The 17,576-nt window shown below is 45.6% G+C and overlaps 2 protein-coding genes across 5 annotated transcripts; one reads left to right on the top strand and one right to left on the bottom strand.

Annotated features, from left to right (window-relative positions):
• Positions 1 to 336: 336 nt before the first annotated feature.
• Positions 337 to 7,916, bottom strand: LOC118375853 (E3 ubiquitin-protein ligase TRIM23). Of its 3 annotated transcripts, none has more exons than XM_052458316.1 (11): positions 7,692 to 7,916; positions 6,551 to 6,713; positions 6,055 to 6,176; positions 5,292 to 5,570; positions 4,631 to 4,813; positions 4,125 to 4,340; positions 3,780 to 3,914; positions 3,548 to 3,701; positions 3,359 to 3,469; positions 2,584 to 2,708; positions 337 to 2,187 (listed from the first exon to the last, which is right to left on the bottom strand). In XM_052458316.1, exons 1-11 carry the CDS (start codon positions 7,785 to 7,787, stop codon positions 2,008 to 2,010), a joined length of 1,764 nt encoding a protein of 587 aa, XP_052314276.1. In that variant the 5' UTR covers positions 7,788 to 7,916; the 3' UTR covers positions 337 to 2,007. The 3 variants fall into 3 exon arrangements, with proteins under 3 accessions (XP_052314276.1, XP_035618371.1, XP_035618372.1); XM_035762478.2 differs by having other exon boundaries at positions 3,548 to 3,677; positions 7,692 to 7,913; XM_035762479.2 differs by lacking the exon at positions 6,551 to 6,713 and having other exon boundaries at positions 7,692 to 7,812.
• A 176-nt stretch (positions 7,917 to 8,092) lies between these two features.
• On the top strand, positions 8,093 to 12,992 carry mzt2b (mitotic spindle organizing protein 2B). 2 transcript variants are annotated; one of them, XM_035762480.2, is made up of 5 exons: positions 8,093 to 8,247; positions 8,613 to 8,825; positions 8,922 to 9,088; positions 10,174 to 10,320; positions 11,703 to 12,992. In XM_035762480.2, exons 2-5 carry the CDS (start codon positions 8,632 to 8,634, stop codon positions 11,858 to 11,860), a joined length of 666 nt encoding a protein of 221 aa, XP_035618373.1. In that variant the 5' UTR covers positions 8,093 to 8,247; positions 8,613 to 8,631; the 3' UTR covers positions 11,861 to 12,992. The 2 variants fall into 2 exon arrangements, with proteins under 2 accessions (XP_035618373.1, XP_035618374.1); XM_035762481.2 differs by lacking the exon at positions 10,174 to 10,320.
• Positions 12,993 to 17,576: the final 4,584 nt, after the last annotated feature.

Consider the following 17,576-nt stretch of genomic DNA (forward strand, 5'->3'; position numbering starts at 1 on the left):
CTCCCGAGTGGCGCAGCATCTCAGTGCAAGAGGCTTCACTACGGTCCCTGGTTCGAATCCAGGCTATCACATCAGGATGTGATTGGGAGTCCCATAGGGTGGCGCACAATTGGCCCAGCGTCATCCCGGGTTTGGCCGTCCATTGTAAATAACAATTTGTTCTTAACTGACTTGCCTAGTTAAGGTAACATTTTTAAAAAAGCAACATCCGGACAGTTTATTTAATCGCGATTTACAAAAGCCATGATCAAATCCACGAGTAACATGTGGATGTGCAATGTGCTTCTAAATGTTTCAAAAACTCCTGTCAGAATCTGAGATGCTTTAACAGAGGGCTCTTCACACATGCATTTTATTTCTACATAGAATTTGTAACATTACATAGCAATGAGGAAAGTGAATTCAAACCAAAGGATGGTTCCTCCATACAATAACAGGAGTTGAAAGGTGTTTGGTTAATGTTTCGACTAAGTTTCACATCTACATGTGGGTAACATTAATGTAGAATGTAACAATCAGCACTCCAGACAGATGGGATAAAACAGAAGACCATCACAGGTTGTGATGAAAAAATTCAAACCAGGGGTCCTGGTTTCAAAAGAAGCCAGTAGCACACTGTAGGGCACAACATTCTGGAAGTTTCAGAAATATAGTGTGTAGATCATCCTCTGTCAATTAGATGAAGGAATCATGTCTAGTCTATACATCTGCAACATGAGTCAATCGTTGCATCCTCATGAGCACAACCCAGATGTACTGAAGCTGCAGAAAAGTGCATGCAAGACACTCCACAAAACAGGTGGGAGAAAGATTTCATATAACACTTTAGATATTTCCCACCACAGCTACTACAATATCCCCTACCCACCCACCCAACATAAATAGCTTTTTCACTCAACTGCACTATTTAACCAATGTCAATAATAGCTGAACTCAGCCCACTACCGGTGTCATTTCAAGACCTGATGCTGCATTACTACATGAAATCATCACAAGTCAAGTGCATTGGTACCAATGAAGAAAATCTACAACATGGAGTTTCGCCATGAACTGAATCTCATCTGATCTGCATTGAGGCAATATGGGAATGTGTAGTCTTATAAGCAGGTTAGTTTAGTAAGCTTGAGGGAATCCCTATAACCTGGCCCTGTTAGCATACCCAGGATAGACCAGAGTACAAAGCATTACGACTAATGATGGATTCACTGGCTGTGGGTAAGAAGCTTATCTGCAGGTTAGGGGTGAGAAGGGTAGAACGGCTATAGGATGTAGGGCTAAGGCCTTAGACTAGGGCCTTGGTATGGGGTGAAAGACTAGGGCCTTAGTATGGGGTGAAATGTAGGGCTAGGGCCTTAGTATGGGGTGAAAGGTATGGGATGTAGGGCTAGGGCCTTGGTATGGGGTGAAATGTAGGGCTAGGGCCTTGGTATGGGGTGAAATGTAGGGCTAGGGCCTTAGTATGGGGTGAAAGGTATGGGATGTAGGGTAGAACTGAAAGGTATGGGATGAGACTTTGGTAGGACTGGTCTTTAGGGTATGGGTTGGACTGGGTCTACCATAAGCCAATCATCAGGTAAAAGGTTTAGGTAGATGTGACTGGTGCAGGTCTATGGTGGACATGTCTTTAGGGTGTGGATGGTTTAAGAAGATCGTTCTGGGATCTATGGTAAGGGGTTTTACTTGGTAACAGAAGTCAGTCATCAGGGGAGGTCTAGGCCACGTCCAGTACACCTGCAGCAAGGGGAGGTCTAGGCCACGTCCAGTACACCTGCAGCAAGGGGAGGTCTAGGCCACGTCCAGTACACCTGCAGCAAGGGGAGGTCTAGGCCACGTCCAGTACACCTGCAGCAAGGGGAGGTCTAGGCCACGTCCAGTACCCCTGCAGCAAGGGGAGGTCTAGGCCACGTCCAGTACACCTGCAGCAAGGGGAGGTCTAGGCCACGTCCAGTACACCTGCAGCAAGGGGAGGTCTAGGCCACGTCCAGTACACCTGCAGCAAGGGGAGGTCTAGGCCACGTCCAGTACACCTGCAGCCACCAGCTGTCGGGACAGCCAGTCCAGGCCCTCGTGGAGCCCCATGCCACTGCGGGCGTCACATCCCTGGATGTGCCAGCTCCTCCCACAGCACAGCTTATGGAGACTCAGCAGCTCCGTCATCTCCTCCACCGACACAGCCCCAGGGACATCCTGCAGGAAGGGATAAACAAGTCAATGGTCACGTCAGCCAATCAACATTTGAGTAATTTAACAGACACGCTTATCCAGAGCTACTTACAGGAGCAGTTAGGGGCAGCAGGTAGCCTAGTGTAATCATTAGGACTGGTAACCAAAAGGTTGCAAGATCGAATCCCCGAGCTGACAAGGTACAAATCTGTCATTCTGCCCCTGAACAAGGCAGTTAGCCCACTGTTCCTAGGCCATCATTGAAAATAAGAATTTGTTCTTAACTGACTTGCCTAGTTAAATAAAGGTGTAAAAATAAAAGTGCCTTGCTCAGACAGATTTTTTACCTAGTAGTCTCAGACACATCAATGTGCGTGTGTATACCTGTTTCTTGGACCAAGGGGTTGTGTGTGTGCGTACCTGTTTGTTGGCGAAGATGAGCAGCAGGGCGTCTCTCAGCTCCTTCTCTGTCAGAAGTTTGGCCAGTTCACTGTGGGCCTCCATCAGCCTATCCCTGTGACAGCTGTCAATCACAAACACCACCGCTGAAGAGCGAAAGGAGAGAGAAAAAATAAGTCTCTTCACCCAAATCATCCTGATAACACTTTACAATTCTCTTTTCAAAATCTGTACATTTGTCATAGTTAGATATACAATGAGTGTACAAAACATTAGGAACACCTGCTCTTTCCATGAGAGACTGACCAGGTGAATCCAGGTGAAAGCTATGATCCCTTATTGATGTCACCTGTTAAATCCACTTCAATCAGTGTAGATGAAGGGGAGGAGACATGTTAAAGAAGGAGTTTTAAGCCTTGAGAGAATTGAGACATGGATTGTTTGTATGTGTCATTCAGAGGGTGAATGGGCAAGACAAAAAAAATGGAAGTGCCTTTGAATGTGGTAAGAACCGCAACGCTGCTGGGTTTTTCACACTCAACGGTTTCCCATGTGTATCAATTGTCTGTTACCCAAAGGACACCCAGCCAACTTGAAACAACTGTGGGAAGCATCGTAGTCAACCTGGGCCAGCATCCCTGTGGAACAGTTGACACCTTGTAGAGTCCATGCCCTGACGAATTGAGGCTGTTCTGAGTTCTGAGGGCAACTCAATAGTAGGAAGGTGTTCCTAATGTTTAGTATACAGTACATGTTAGGGAAGCAGGTAATATGGCAGAAAGAGGTAAACAGATACCTTGTGTGTTCAGGTAATAGTGCTTCCATAGAGGCCGTAGCTTATGTTTCCCACCAACGTCCCAGATGGTGAACTTGAGATTCTTATACTCCACTGTCTCCACATTAAAACCTACAGATGACAAGGAGGAGTGGCTCATGGCTATTCAATTCATGTACATTTTAATGACTGACACTGTTGTGGGTTTACCTATGGTAGGGATGGGCTGCATAAACTCGTCCTGTTTCAGCTTGAAGAGGATGGTGGTTTTCCCTGCACTATCCAGTCCCAGGGTCACCACCCGGATCTCCATCTTAGGGCCGATGTGGACCCGGTTGTCCTGGAACAGAGAAAACAATGTAGTCTAAATGAAGTTACTAATTGTTTTTCAATGGAGTGTATGACGTTCTGTAGTCCTACAGAGTAGAGCAGAGTGCTGTACCTTGGTGAAGGTGACGGGGATACCGGCGTCTAGCTGGATGTGGTCGGCCAGCTCAGTGAACTGCTGCTGCTGTTTCTGCAGAGTCTCCAACAGTCTGTTGATCTCCTGCTTGGCCAGGACCACTCTGCAGTCATCCTACAGAGAGAGACAGGGAAGACATCAGTCAGGACTTAGGAAAATCACATTTGTAAATGTCCTATCTGATTTCAGACCATACAAAAGTCCTTAGGAAGACCTTAGTGGTTCTTATTGAAAAAGAGGGTACCATCCAGTGCAAGCAGAAATGACATTCCTACAGTGTGCTCTAGAGATGTTATCCCCACCAGTGGCCCATTTGGCTCCTACCTGCTGCAGTGTCTTCTCGCAGTGCAGGCAGGCTGTGGAGACCTGGGACAGTAGGATGGTCATGTCTTCCTGCTGTTGCCGGAGCCAAATGAGCCTTTCCCTGACATGTGCGTCCACTACACTGAGCGCCATCTCCTCCTGTCTGCACAGCGTCTCGTGGAGGTCGGCGAAGTAGGCCCGTACGCAGGACCGCGCGCTCTCTGCCGTGCCTGGGACCTGGGGAATACACACAGACGACAGTCCATCAGGAATACACAGATTACACACCGCATCATGAAATATACACTATAATAAACCATAAGCAATGTTATGACTTTTTGGAAGGAAATACAATGATGTTTCCCAGGACTTTGAGATGTAGCTACCGTAATTTGCAAACACAGTAACTGCTTTATAACGATTATACCTCAATTACATTTGAATAGCCTATCTATCCACTTTGAAATCTAAAGTTAATCTGTTGTTTTGTATGCAAAAAGTTGTTATCCACAGCCAGCTGTTCTTACATGCTCGGTGTGTGCCATGCCGATGCCATCCTCCACTATCCGTTCTCCTCCCTCAATCTGCTGTACGATCCCAACCAGCTTCCTGGAATACTCCGACACCTCCTCTGTGAACGTCCGGATACAGTGGGCCATGTCCAGGATAGACGCACGGATCTGATTGGCTTCTGCCTCCAGAACCGCATGCTACAGGAAGGAAGCAATCAGCAAGGAGAAATTAACACAATCCTCATTAGTATCGTGGCAAGGAAACAAAACACGAAGCGTATTCAACTTCTTTATGAAAACAGCCCTAATGTTGAAAACAAACAAATATTATGTTGTCATCCAGAGTCACGTTTATTTATTTAGCTACAATATAGCACACAATATTTGACATCCAACAGGTTTTTAAAGGACCAACGAGTTTGGTCTGCTTTCTATTTTTGCCATGGACAAAATATTGCGATACTGGGATCGTCACAGCTCTAAATCACACCAGCTGAACTACCAACCAGTACAACGACAAGTGACCATTCATTTAGCTATTCCGATTTGCTTGTTGTCTCTAGTGCTGCTAGAAACGTTGCTTCAGTGATTGACCTATCAGTCAGTCAATAAATAAATAAATACAGCAACCAGTGAGGCTACTCCCAGCTGACTCGTCCTCCTCCGCCTTCCGTACCTTGTGTCCCTGGTGCTTGCCGTACTCTTTGCACACGCAGCACATGAGCGGCCCAGGCTGGCAGAGCTCCTCCTGACAGACGAACTCGATGGCGTGGACCTGGTGCTGCGGGCATAGTGTCTTCTCGTGGGGCTTGTCTGCCAGGGGTACCTGCCGGTGCTTGGCCAGGGTGCGGGTGGAGTGGGTGAGCTGGGAGCAGTCGGCACACAGGTGGGTGGCACACACCGTGCAGTACATAGACGCCGTGTGGCTCTCGTCCTCGTCACAGCGGATTATTGACTGGAGGGGAGAACATACGATAGTGTTACATTTCATGTGTCGTTGTCATTAAGTAAGTGTCCTTGAGAATTAGATGGATGCATGTTAAAGAACTAGGCAGATCAAAGCCAATTCCCATAGCGTAGCTTTAACCTATCCTTTCTGTGTTTTCAGATAATTGCAGATGAAAGATAGGAACCCAGGGTGGGGGTAACTACTGCCTACCTCAAGATGGGAACCCAGGGTGGGGGTAACTACTGCCTACCTCAAGATGGGAACCCAGGGTGGGGGTAACTACTGCCTACCTCAAGATGGGAACCCAGGGTGGGGGTAACTACTGCCTACCTCAAGATGGGAACCCAGGGTGGGGGTAACTACTGCCTACCTCAAGATGGGAACCCAGGGTGGGGGTAACTACTGCCTACCTCAAGATGGGAACCCAGGGTGGGGGTAACTACTGCCTACCTCAAGATGGGAACCCAGGGTGGGGATAACTACTGCCTACCTCTCCCATGCCTGTTAGGGCATCTTCTGCCATGCTCAACTGGCTGGACGCTCCATTCTGCAGCCTCTCCAGAAGCTCCAGCAGGGCAAAGTTCTTCTTCAGACCCCACACACCAGAGTCCCCTGGGAGACACAGTCAATAAAAAATGAATCAAATCATTCACACATTTCCCAGAGGCGATGGACAAGTAAACACGTTTTTTTTGTTTGTTGTTTTTTGACCTTTATTTAACTAGTCAGTTAAGAACAAATTCTTATTTTCAATGACGGCCTAGTGGGTTAACTGCCTGTTCAGGGGCAGAACGGCAGATTTGTACCTTGTCAGCTCGGGGATTTGAACTTGCAACCTTCCGGTTACTAGTCTATCGCTCTAACCACTAGGCTACCCTGCCGCCCCAGTGAGATGTTAGACCTTATATTGTGATGGATGTTACATCACGCTCACTGACACAGGAACACAAAAGGCCTGTATAGAAACTAAATCCTACGGAACTCACCCAGCTCTGTGACCTGTCTGTCGAAAGGGCAGCGGATGGCTCTACCATGCAGGGGTAGCCGGGTCAGACAGTCATGACAGACTGTGTGACCACAGAGCAGCAGCCGGGGGACCTTGTCCCCTTGGAGAGAGAAGACATCTTCACACACCCCACACTCCAACACCTGGGGACAACAACACACATACAGGTCGCGTCAACCACACACGTAGGTTGAGTTTACTTAGATGGACCCCTTGTCATTGCATATCAATTCAAAATGGACTTATTTCTGCATGGACTGAGATGGTGTCTGTGTCATGTTTCCTGTAGGCAAATTCATCTGGATTCTCATGGAACTCATTTGGTTAGTGTAGTGTTGACGAAAAGTCACACAGCTAACTACACATGGTGGTTTGTTATTAAAGTGCGTAGCTAGCTAGTGCGACAACACTAGCCTGCCTGCGAAATCTCCATTTCATTGAAGTTGTCATGCAAAACCGCACAACTTTATGAAGGTGTTAAATTTGTTTTGAGGGTGATTCCTGACACAGCTAGTGACTTTTCAGATGGTACACAATGTTCTACACAAAGAAGTAGCAAGTTAACAAATGTTAGACTGTGTAGACTGGGGCGGCAGCATAGCCTAGTGCGTTGTACTAGTAACCGGAAGGTTGCAAGTTCAAACCCCTGAGCTGACAAGGTACACATCTGTCGTTCTGCCCCTGAACAGGCAGTTAACCCACTGTTCCTAGGCCGTCATTGAAAATAAGAATTTGTTCTTAACTGATCTTGCCTAGTAAAATAAAGGTAAAATAAAAATAAATAAAAAGGTATCAGCCAGCGGATTAGCGCGATAACGTTAGCATGCTATGCTGCTAATGAGAGGTGGAGTTAGCTGATGCAGTTGCATGGTTGATACAAAAAGCTGTGATCATGGCACTTAACCCAGATGGTGATTCTGTCTGTAATCTTGTGGATTGCATGTCTATTGTCTACGCAGACACACACAAAAATTCAGGCCGATCGGCAATGGGTTTACGGCCCGGCCGCAGAATTGAGAGTTCCCCCGATCCGAGCGCCCTGGTCGGTAATTTGAGCAAACGGCGTATCGCCTTCAAACGTTGTTTATATTCTTATTTAGACGTGCAAGTATTCAACCAACCTTCACGGTGCTGCTTGTGGCCCCCCTGACGTGCCGAACACAGACATCCATCGTTGCTGCGGTCCCCTGCTTGTTTACACCCACAGCAGCGGCCATCCTAGACCTAGGACTAAACCATTTACACAGTTAGTGTGGATTCGAAAATGCATATGCCGAATATCTGTAGGCCACAAATTTAATTTGACAAAATAGAACTATAAAATGTAACTTTGGTGCTTATTTTGTGTTGGATCGATAATAATTAGAAAATACGTTTCAGATATATATATATATACAAAAAATGTAAGCTACAATGAAACTGGCGACTATCCATGACCCCTTATATGGACATGGAAGAGTCCGTTAGCTGTTCGCGTTGGTTCTGAGGTTTTTAGATTTTAACGCCCTCTTGCGTTTTTCTGCAACACTTTCCTTTTTTGTATAACTGTGACGTAATTATTCCGCGCCTATGTTTTGAACAAACACGAATGACAACCGTCAGGGCAAACAGCCTGATCATTCCCCCTAAATAAGTACCAAACTAATTCAATAACCTCTACCCCCACTTAGTGCTGAGGTAAGACGCTTTTCATGTGCAATAATGTTATCAGAGTTGAGGTATTGGCAAGCGGACGCCGCGCATTCCCACGAGTGGATGCACGGCGCCGTATAGGGCTAAGTTAGTTCGATAGCGACGTTAGCTACGTTTCGTAGCCACATTCACAATTCTTGCCAAACAAATATAGATTGCTAGCTAGCTGACGAAGTTGCTAAAATTACATTGAAATGTTGTATGGTACTAGAGACGTGCATACCACCAATGAGTGGACTCATCAAAAAAATGTAAACAATGGAGAAAATGCATGACATTTTTGTTGTTGTTGATTGAATTGCTAATGAGATGCCTTCATACTGATCTCCTCCCTCTCTCTTGGCCCCCAGGTGACTGAAGTGACCCGTCATGTCTCACTCTCAGCAGCAGTCCGCCCCCGGGCCCCTCCCCACGGCCCCAGACTCCCCTGCCATGGGCGTGACGGTCAGCGGCAATGTCACCAAGTATGCCATGAAGAAGAAGAAGATCCTCAACGCCGAGGAGAGTGAGCTATTTGAGTTGACGCAGGCCGCAGGCATCGCCATGGACCAGGAGGTCTTCAAGTAGGTCTGAGAGGAGGCATCTCAATAGTCTAACTTGTCGAGAGAGAGAGAGAGTGTACACTGTATTCTTAGTTTAATCCTTGTCCTCTCCTGTAGGATCATTGTGGACCTGTTGAAGATGAACGTAGCTCCACTGGCTGTGTTCCAGACCCTGAAGGCCATGTGTGCTGGCCAGAGGATAGCTGACACCTCCATGGGAGACTCCTCCACTGCCTCCTACCCCAACACCACCACTACCACCACAGCCCCCACAGAACCCAGAGGTCAGTAGGGTCTGGATCAGGTGGTGAGAGAGCTAAAGAGGGGTTGTGGTTTTCTGTTCCGCAAAACAATACTGCTTTCTCATTGGTAGCCCAGACAGACTATAGCTCATTGTTTCCTCTACATAACAGTACATGTCTCTCGGGTAGGGACAGACAGGGAAGAGCGTTAATGTTTCTATAGCCTCAGAAGTTATGTTAGAAATCCTTGGGAATTTCCCTTTATGAAGATGATAAAAAAAAAGGGTGGAATGTGGTAGAAACTAGTGTAGAAACTAGTGTTACGTTTTCCACTTATCAAACCAATTAAATATTTAGCGTGGATGGTGCTCCAAACAGAAGTTGTTTCTGAAAAATGTTCAGACTTGCAACCTAGATTCAAAACTAACGTTGTATAGCTTACTAAAATGTTGTCTGACGAGGTAGGAAAAGCGAGACACAATGAAATACCTCTCCTGAAGGGAAATGTAATTTCTACTCAAAGCCAATCAAATGTGAGCGTTGAATGCCAGCGCTCCCATTGTAATGCAAAAACCAATACTAAAGTTCTCCAGACTTCCGCTAGTTTAGTCAACAAGATTTGGAAGGAGAGCCACGGGAGACTCTAGAGCCACGGGAGACTCTACCGTAGCATAACTGGACCTGTATGTCTTTCTGTCGGGTAAGGACAGATAATTATTGTTTTTATTATTTAGGTGGAATAGAAAATATAAATATCTTTCTGTTGCTTTGCAGCCTTCTGCTTAAACCCTTGTATCCTGCTCAGACAGGATATTTCCCCCTTTCACTTCCCCAGAGTCTCTACACCTAATCTTCCAATGTCTCCTATTCCCCCCACTAACTAACACATTGCTGCTATTGTCTTCTCCACTTCACTCCACTGTGGCCTTGGCCAGCCAGCTGAATATAAATGAATGGAGAAGAGAATAGGATACATTGGCCTCCAGTCAAACACTAACTTTACAATGTTACCTGTATATTTCAGTTTGCACTCTAACTCCTCTCCAATTCTTCTCTATGTGTGTTTCTGTGTACCTGTGGTGTGTATGCACAAACACTCTATGTGCGTATCTATCTCGCTGCTGAAGAAGAGGACTCTGTTGTGTCTGGCACTAAAAGCTTTAAGCCCCCTGCACCTCCCCCCGCCTCCTCCTCCACCTCCTCCTCTGCTGGCCCCAGGCCCACCAGGGTCAACTCTAAGATGGTCTACGACACCTCTTCTCCTCACTCTCAAGGTCCCCTTTTCACTCACTCATTTTCTTCCCTCTATTCCTCCATCTCTCTCCAGAAACTCTTGAACCTCTCTGTTTTTTTGCCCGTCTGGCTCCAGTACTTCAATGTCTTCACCTTGTGCACTGGGTTTACTTGTACAGTGTGTAGGATCTTAGCAGTGTGTGTGCGTGTGGACTCAGGTATACTCAGTGTATTAGGTACACCGCCCTGTTCATGAAAATGGGTTGCTCCTACAGACAGGGAGTCACGTGGCCGTGGCTTGCTATATAAAGCAGGCAGACAGGCATCGAGACATTCAGTTACTGTTTGTTTGAAAGTTTAAATGGCTAAAACGAGTGACCTCAGCGACTTTGAGCGTGGCATGATCGTCAGTGCCAGACACACCGTTTCAAGTATCTCACACACAACAGTCTAGGGTTTACCGAGAATAGTGCAACAAACAAAAAACATCCAATCAGCAGCAGTCCTGTGGGTGAAAACAGCTTGTTAATGAAAAGTCGAAAGAGAATGTCAAGAGTTGTGCAAGTTAACAGATGGGCCACAAACAGGAAAATAACATAGCAGTACAACAGTGGTGTGCAGAACGGTATCTTGGAACACAAAACATGTCTGTCCTTTCACGGATGAGCTATTGCAGCAGACGACCACACTGGGTTCCACTCCTATCAGCTAAAACAAAAAGTGACTCTAGTGGGCATGTGATCCCCAACACTGGACAATTGAGGAGTGGAAAAGCATTGCCTGGACCGACGTATCCTGGCTCCTGTTGCGTCATGCTGATGGCAGAGTCAGGATTTGGCATAAGCAGCATGAGTCCATGGCCCCATCCTGCCTGGTGTCAACAGTACAGGCTGGTGGCGGTGGTGTAATGGTGTGGGGAATGTTTTCCTGGCATACGTTAGGTCCCTTGATATCAATTGAGCAACATTTCCATGCCCCAAATAATTCTGGCTGTTCTGGAGACAAAGAGGGGTCCGACCCGGTACCAAATAGGTGTACCTAATAAACTGGACTGTATGAGTGTATGTGCGTTTGTTCGTTAACCTCATCTTGCTGTTTTTGTGTTTTCTCTACTCATGTAGACTGCAGCGCTATATTTGACAAAAAGTTTTTGACTGCATGGTTTTGAATTTGATACACCTGCTTGAGGGGGTGGACATTTTCCCAATAGGGCGATTTAGGAAGAGTCTAGACTGAATAAAGTGTTCCATCTTCATTACTGTCTGTCATGCTCTCATAAGTGTCTCATTGGTCTCTCATCTGAACATGCTCATCTGCATGTTCTTATCCCACCCCAAACACAGCCATTTTGCCTTGCATGACAGCTACACACACACACACACACTGCAAACCATCCCTCTCACCCTTCTCTTTGTTTTTGCAGTGCGTAGTAAAACGGGTGCTGGCCACGGGGAGAAGAGCAGAGAGGGTTCCGGCCAGAGGGTGCCACGCCAGCCCAGCGCCACCAGGGGGCAGAAGACCACCAAGAGCTCTGGAAGCAGCAGCTCCTCCTCACAGGTCACCCCAACTACCACCAACTAGACCCCACAGGAAGGAGGGATGACTGATGGGGCACCTCACAAGTCTTAAGTTGCTTCCTCTCCTCGTCTTCTTTCCTTCATCTACATTAACGGCTAATTAATCTCCTCTCCTCCTCGGTTGAATTAAGATAAATGAATATAAGACAGTTGTTTTAGTGAAGGTATGAACCTAGTCCCATGTTTCTTTCACCTTTCATATGCTTCCACGTCAGATCAGTAGAGGATGAACCTTGTTTCTGAAAGTCAGAATCAGTGTGACCTCTAATGCTTACCTCTTAGTCACCAGTGCTGATTTTCAACCTGCCAAAAGGCTGGGAGATGTGCCTGTTTGGGTCCAGAGTCCATTGGGATATGTTAGCGTATCATGGTTGGGTTGAGGATAAGGGTTGACAGAAACAGTTCTTAGTACAGTACCATAAAAAATACCACTTTTGGGGACACCTTGTATAGAAGTCCTCTTTGTCTACCATGCTGAAATCCAACACAATACTGGGTCTTTTGTTGTAATTTCCTTTGGCTTAGCGGGAGTTACTAGAGTACAGCCAATTCTGTTGCCTCTCTCGTCCAACACAACGGACTGCTGTTGTATTCTGCCTGATACCCACGAGGAGAAAGTGAGTGAAGAGGCAGCAGTTAATGCTGTACATGCTTGTTCCAAAATGTTGTCAAAATACAAATAAGACTTCTACAAGCTACTGCGTGTTCTTTTCTCTGTCCACCATAATGACACCCAACACAACACAGTCTACTGTGTCATGTGTGTACCTAGGAGATGGTGAGTCAAATGTGGTGGGCTTTGTGATGTTCGGTCTACTGTGATGCTACAGCTGGGAAGAGAGAACGAAGCACTGTACAGGTCACCTCTCTGGGACAATGCCTCATCGTATAGCATTGGTTCAAATTCAATCATTTTCATATTCATACCACTGATATTCTAAAGTTGTCCTCTTCCTTTATCTCTCCCTATCTGTAAATACTCAACAGATATGTTATATGCACTATGTATATCTATTCAGGTTCCTGTTTCTGACATTCTCCAGTGAATCTTGTATACAGGACAAAGATTATTACTGTTTGAAATGTGTACTGTTCATCGTCTATTTGACTCCAATAAAGACTTTTCGCCAGTGCAACATTGTCTGTTCAATGAGTTGGGCCTGTAAGGTATGTGGTGACATGGTCTCTCCCTAAACGGCTGGTGTGATGTGACAATGTATTGTCTTCTCTCAGGGACAGACTCAAACATTTACTGAGATGTGTCTCTGGTTTCTTTGGCCTATAGGGGGAACTGAAGGCACATTGGGTGTGCCTGCCAGCAATCTTACACCAAATCCCGAGTGGTGCGGTCTACGGCACAGCATCTCAGTGCTAGAGGCATCACTACAGACCCTGGTTTGATCCTAGGCTGATTCACAACCGGCCGTGACTGGAAGTCCCATAGGGCGATGCACATTTGGCCCAGTGTCATCTCGGTTAGGGTTTGGCCGGGTTAGGCATTCATTGTAAATAAGAATTTGTTGTTAATTGACTTGCCTAATTAAATAAAGGTTTAAAAAATATAATCCAAAATGTAAACCCCCCTACACACACACACACTAAGCATATTATGTAGCTCTCGGATGTATTCAATGAGATGAAACATTCAGAACATTGCACAGGTTGTGGCCCAATGTGTGGCCAACACGATTCCATATTTTACATGACAATTATATTCTACATTCTGTAGCATTTGCCTTTTATCCAACTTTACAGTGACCATTACTTTGAATCTACATTTTGTCTGTGTATAAGGAAGTAGTGTTTGTTTGTTTACACGTATTTGTGTTTCAGGGACACTTGTGTGCACGTTTGCATAAGAGAGAGTGTGTGTGTGTAAGACCCCTAGAGTCGATGTCCGCGCACCTGCGGAAATCTAATTATCACAATTAAAAATCCCCATAAAAATGTGTTTGTTTACACTAGAGATATAGATATCTGGTGTTAATCCACCGCATACAGTCATAAAACCTAGAGATCAAACAGGGAAATGGTTCCAATCTTTTTTCCACCATACATTTGACCCCATATGGGATTTAAGAAACATTTAAAATAAGGGCTGTGTTTCGTTTAGGCTTGCCCTTTTCTGATAACTGTATAAATCTCTTTAGGACAAGGTGACTTTTATCAATATATTCACATACTAATTAGCTGATAATGTGGCTATCATAAAGGACTACAAATGCCATGATGATCTGGATCAGACTGACGAATTGAGGCAAAGGTAAAAATCTCTGGGTTAACTATCTAATGTTAGCTAAATGTAGACATTAATAAATCGGCTACATTCTGCAAACTGTCTTGTGCAAGTTTTACATTGCCACAATAACTGTTATCAAAGGTGTCAGCTAGAGATGACGTGCAGGAGTTTGCAGGAATTTCAAAACCAAATCAAATGTATTTGTCACATACACATGGTTAGCAGATGTTAATGCGAGTGTAGCGAAATGCTTGTGCTCCTAGTTCCGACAATGCAGTAATAACCAAAAAACTAAAAACTGCATAGTTTCCTAGGAACGCGAAGCGAGGTGGCCATCTCTGTCGGCGCCTGAAGTTATAATTTCTAGTTTTGCATGATGTCTACTTTATTTACATGGTTATGAAAATGCCATGCCAGGCTTAGCCTGAACGAAACACAGACCTTATTTTAAGTGTTTCTAAAAATCCCCCATTGGAAAAATTAATTGTGGAAAAACTATTGGAACCGTTTCCTTGTTTGACCGCTAGGTTTTATGGGTATTATGGCACCTCCACTGTGTGGCTCTTTGGCATGTCTCAGATCTATGCAACGTACAGAATAATAAGAAATGCTCTGAGACCATGTTGCAGCATCTGTAGGTAGCAGGTACAGTTAAAACGGTTCATTGAAGTATATATGGAAGTAGTTTAGTGCTCCATGTATGAATCTGTTATTCAATGTGTTTCTATGGGCTAATAGCAGTAAGGCCAAATTAAATGTTTCATCAAATCATTTTTTAGGTGTATTTTTTTTTAACATACCTAAAATGGGTCTTAAAATTCCAAATCAAATACCCCCCCCCACCAGGCTTAGACTCTTAATGTGTCTTCTTCATAGGGTGAAACGATTTCCCCGCCCCAGCCAGCAATAACGAGGGGGAGTAGGATAGGGGTACATCCATCAGTATGTGATGAAGGGAGGGGGGTTAGGGCCTGGGAACCAACAAAAGGCTGGTGCAGAGGAGCTGTAGGAGGAGGGGCTCATTGTAATGGCTGGAATGGAATATTTAGAAAGTTATCAAACACATCAGACATATGGAAACCACATGTTTGACTCATCTATTCCATTCCAGCCATTACAATGAGCCTGTCCTCATGTAGCTCCTCCCACCAGCCTCCACTAGAATGGGGATGGGTGGGATGGAAAGTTGGGGGGGAACAAGCAGGTGATTTTTTGCAGTTCCACGAGGGCTCCTCCTCTACTCTGCTCTCTCCCACAACAGCAAGGAAGCACAGCGCACATGGTAAACAAGAGATGTTTTGGTGAAAAGAAGTTGAAAACTATTTGAGGTATTTGTTGCCACGCAGCAGCAGGTCAATCGCTGAGCCCCCGGCCTGTGTGTGTTTATATACAGCACTGTTTGTGTTGGTGCTCCTATAGTATCAGCTGCTTCCTTCTCTTCTTGCTCTCTCTCTCTCTCTCTCTCTCTCTCTCTCTCTCTCTCTCTCTCTCTCTCTCTCTCTCTCTCTCTCTCTCTCTCTCTTCTCTAGTTCTCTCTTGCTCTCTCACTCTTTCTCTCCCTGACTCTCTCTGAGAGATGGAGTGATACAGGCCTCTGTTCTGGGCGGAGGAGAGGAGAAGCTCAGGGGAGTAAACAGGAGTGAAGGAGGAATAAATAAAGGGGACGGAGGGATGCTGGTAATGACCCAGCGGTGGGTGAGGACCACGTCCATCGCTGTGGTGTGTGTGTGCGTGTGCAGACTGCGGCTTGCTCCAGACTCCCGCAGGGGGGGGTGTGTGTGTGTGCGTGTGCAGACTGCGGCTTGCTCCAGACTCCCGCAGGGGGGAGGTGTGCGTCTGCGTGTGTGCGGAGCCGGTCTCCTCTCGCATTACCCCTTACATTAAAACCAGTCGGGGGGAAAATTACTGCAGACCTAAGCCACCCTGAGTCCACCTGGGCCCACGGAGAGAAGGATGCAGCCGGAGGAGGGGATGAAGGGGTGAAAGAGAGGCAGGAGGATAAGGCTGGTGCCCCACTAGGAGAGGGATGGAATAGCCTCTAGATGTTGATGTTAAGTCAAGTTTCTTGTTTTCCCTGTAATGGTTCAGGTTAGGGTAAGCTGATCCAAGACCTGTACCTTAGGGACAAATTCTACCCTGAGCAGGTGGAAGAAACTACCCCCTAGCCCCTACCCCCTAGGCACTAGTGTTGATCTGAAATGATTGGCTAGGTGGTAGTAATAAAGGAAAAGGTTGAGCTTTTATTATTGCTTACCCAAATGTCTTCTTCCTACCATTGAGTAAGGGTTGGGGGACTCCATTCCTTGTATCAAACATAGGTTTGAGAAAGCCAGACCTAATGTAGTACAAGAGGAGATGTTTTGTTATCAGTACTATTTACACTGAAACAATACCCCCCATTCTCCTTCAGCTTCTCGAATGCACGCACACACACACACACACACACACACACACACACACACACACACACACACACACACACACACACACACACACACACACACACACACACACACACACACGCACACACACACACACTCTTTCTCGTTCTCTTTCTCTCTCATTTACATTGTGGAGATATACCTCAATAAATGTGGACACTGTACTCCTCGTTTTGATCCCATACAGAGACCAACGATATTATTATTTCAATAATAGGATAGAAATAATAACTCATAGGGAACAGATAGTATGCATGACATTGTTTGAAATCCAAATGCTGTGTATGCAGTTGGAATTTTCTTTGTCGCTTGCCCAGACAGTGTACTTGTCATTTTGTAGCTAATTTGTCACCTTCATTTTGGATGTGTGTGTGTGTGTTGTCTGTGTGTGACTGTGTGTGTCCCTGCATACCTAAATATTCGTCCCTGAAGCCTAGTCCTAAGTCACATACACATCACACACACTCCTTGACTAACCTGTACCCCCGCACATTGACTCAATACCGGTACCCCCTGTATATAGCCTCATTATTGATATTTTATTGTAGTGCTTTCTTTATTTCTTACATTTTACTTTAGTTTATTTTGAAAATATTTTCTTAACTCTATTTTTTTTAAACTGCAATGTTAGGTAAGGGCTTGTAAGCAAGCATTTCCCTGTAAGGTGTACCTGTTGTATTCGGCGCATGTGACAAATACAATTTGATTTGATTTGACACTCGGCTGATGGAAAGCCTTCTCTTTAGTTGTCTTATCTAACCACTAGGTGGCGATGGTTACCAGGCTGCCAGGCAGACAGACGGGCAGCAAGTCACAGATGTTGTCTGGCTCCTCCTTTAGTTTTCTGTCTATTGAAGAAGGAGACCTCAGCTGCTGAAGGACGTTCTCCATTATGGCTTCAATGTTCTTTTGAAAATCATTTCCATTAAAACATGCTTTTTTAAAGGGACACTAACAAAGGGAAGATCAGGAGAAGTGGAGAAGGAGAGGAAAAGAGAGGGACTGACAGGGGTGCCTGGATGGGCACGAGGGATATGTGT

The sequence above is a fragment of the Oncorhynchus keta genome, chromosome 12 (assembly GCF_023373465.1).
Source record: "Oncorhynchus keta strain PuntledgeMale-10-30-2019 chromosome 12, Oket_V2, whole genome shotgun sequence".
Lineage (NCBI taxonomy): Eukaryota > Metazoa > Chordata > Actinopteri > Salmoniformes > Salmonidae > Oncorhynchus > Oncorhynchus keta.

What these genes read in the sequence shown, in the direction of transcription:
- LOC118375853 (XM_052458316.1), bottom strand. Translation starts at nt 7,787, where the DNA reads ATGGCCGCTGCTGTGGGTGTAAACAAGCAGGGGACCGCAGCAACGATG. An exon ending in GCGAGAAGACACTGCAGCAG is followed by an intron (nt 3,915 to 4,124) that starts GTAGGAGCCAAA and finishes CTCTCTCTGTAG; the next exon opens with GATGACTGCAGAGTGGTCCT. An exon ending in GCAGCCCATCCCTACCATAG is followed by an intron (nt 3,470 to 3,547) that starts GTAAACCCACAA and finishes TGTCATCTGTAG; the next exon opens with GTTTTAATGTGGAGACAGTG.
- mzt2b (XM_035762480.2), top strand. Translation starts at nt 8,632, where the DNA reads ATGTCTCACTCTCAGCAGCAGTCCGCCCCCGGGCCCCTCCCCACGGCC. An exon ending in ATGGACCAGGAGGTCTTCAA is followed by an intron (nt 8,826 to 8,921) that starts GTAGGTCTGAGA and finishes CCTCTCCTGTAG; the next exon opens with GATCATTGTGGACCTGTTGA. An exon ending in AGCCCCCACAGAACCCAGAG is followed by an intron (nt 9,089 to 10,173) that starts GTCAGTAGGGTC and finishes TCGCTGCTGAAG; the next exon opens with AAGAGGACTCTGTTGTGTCT.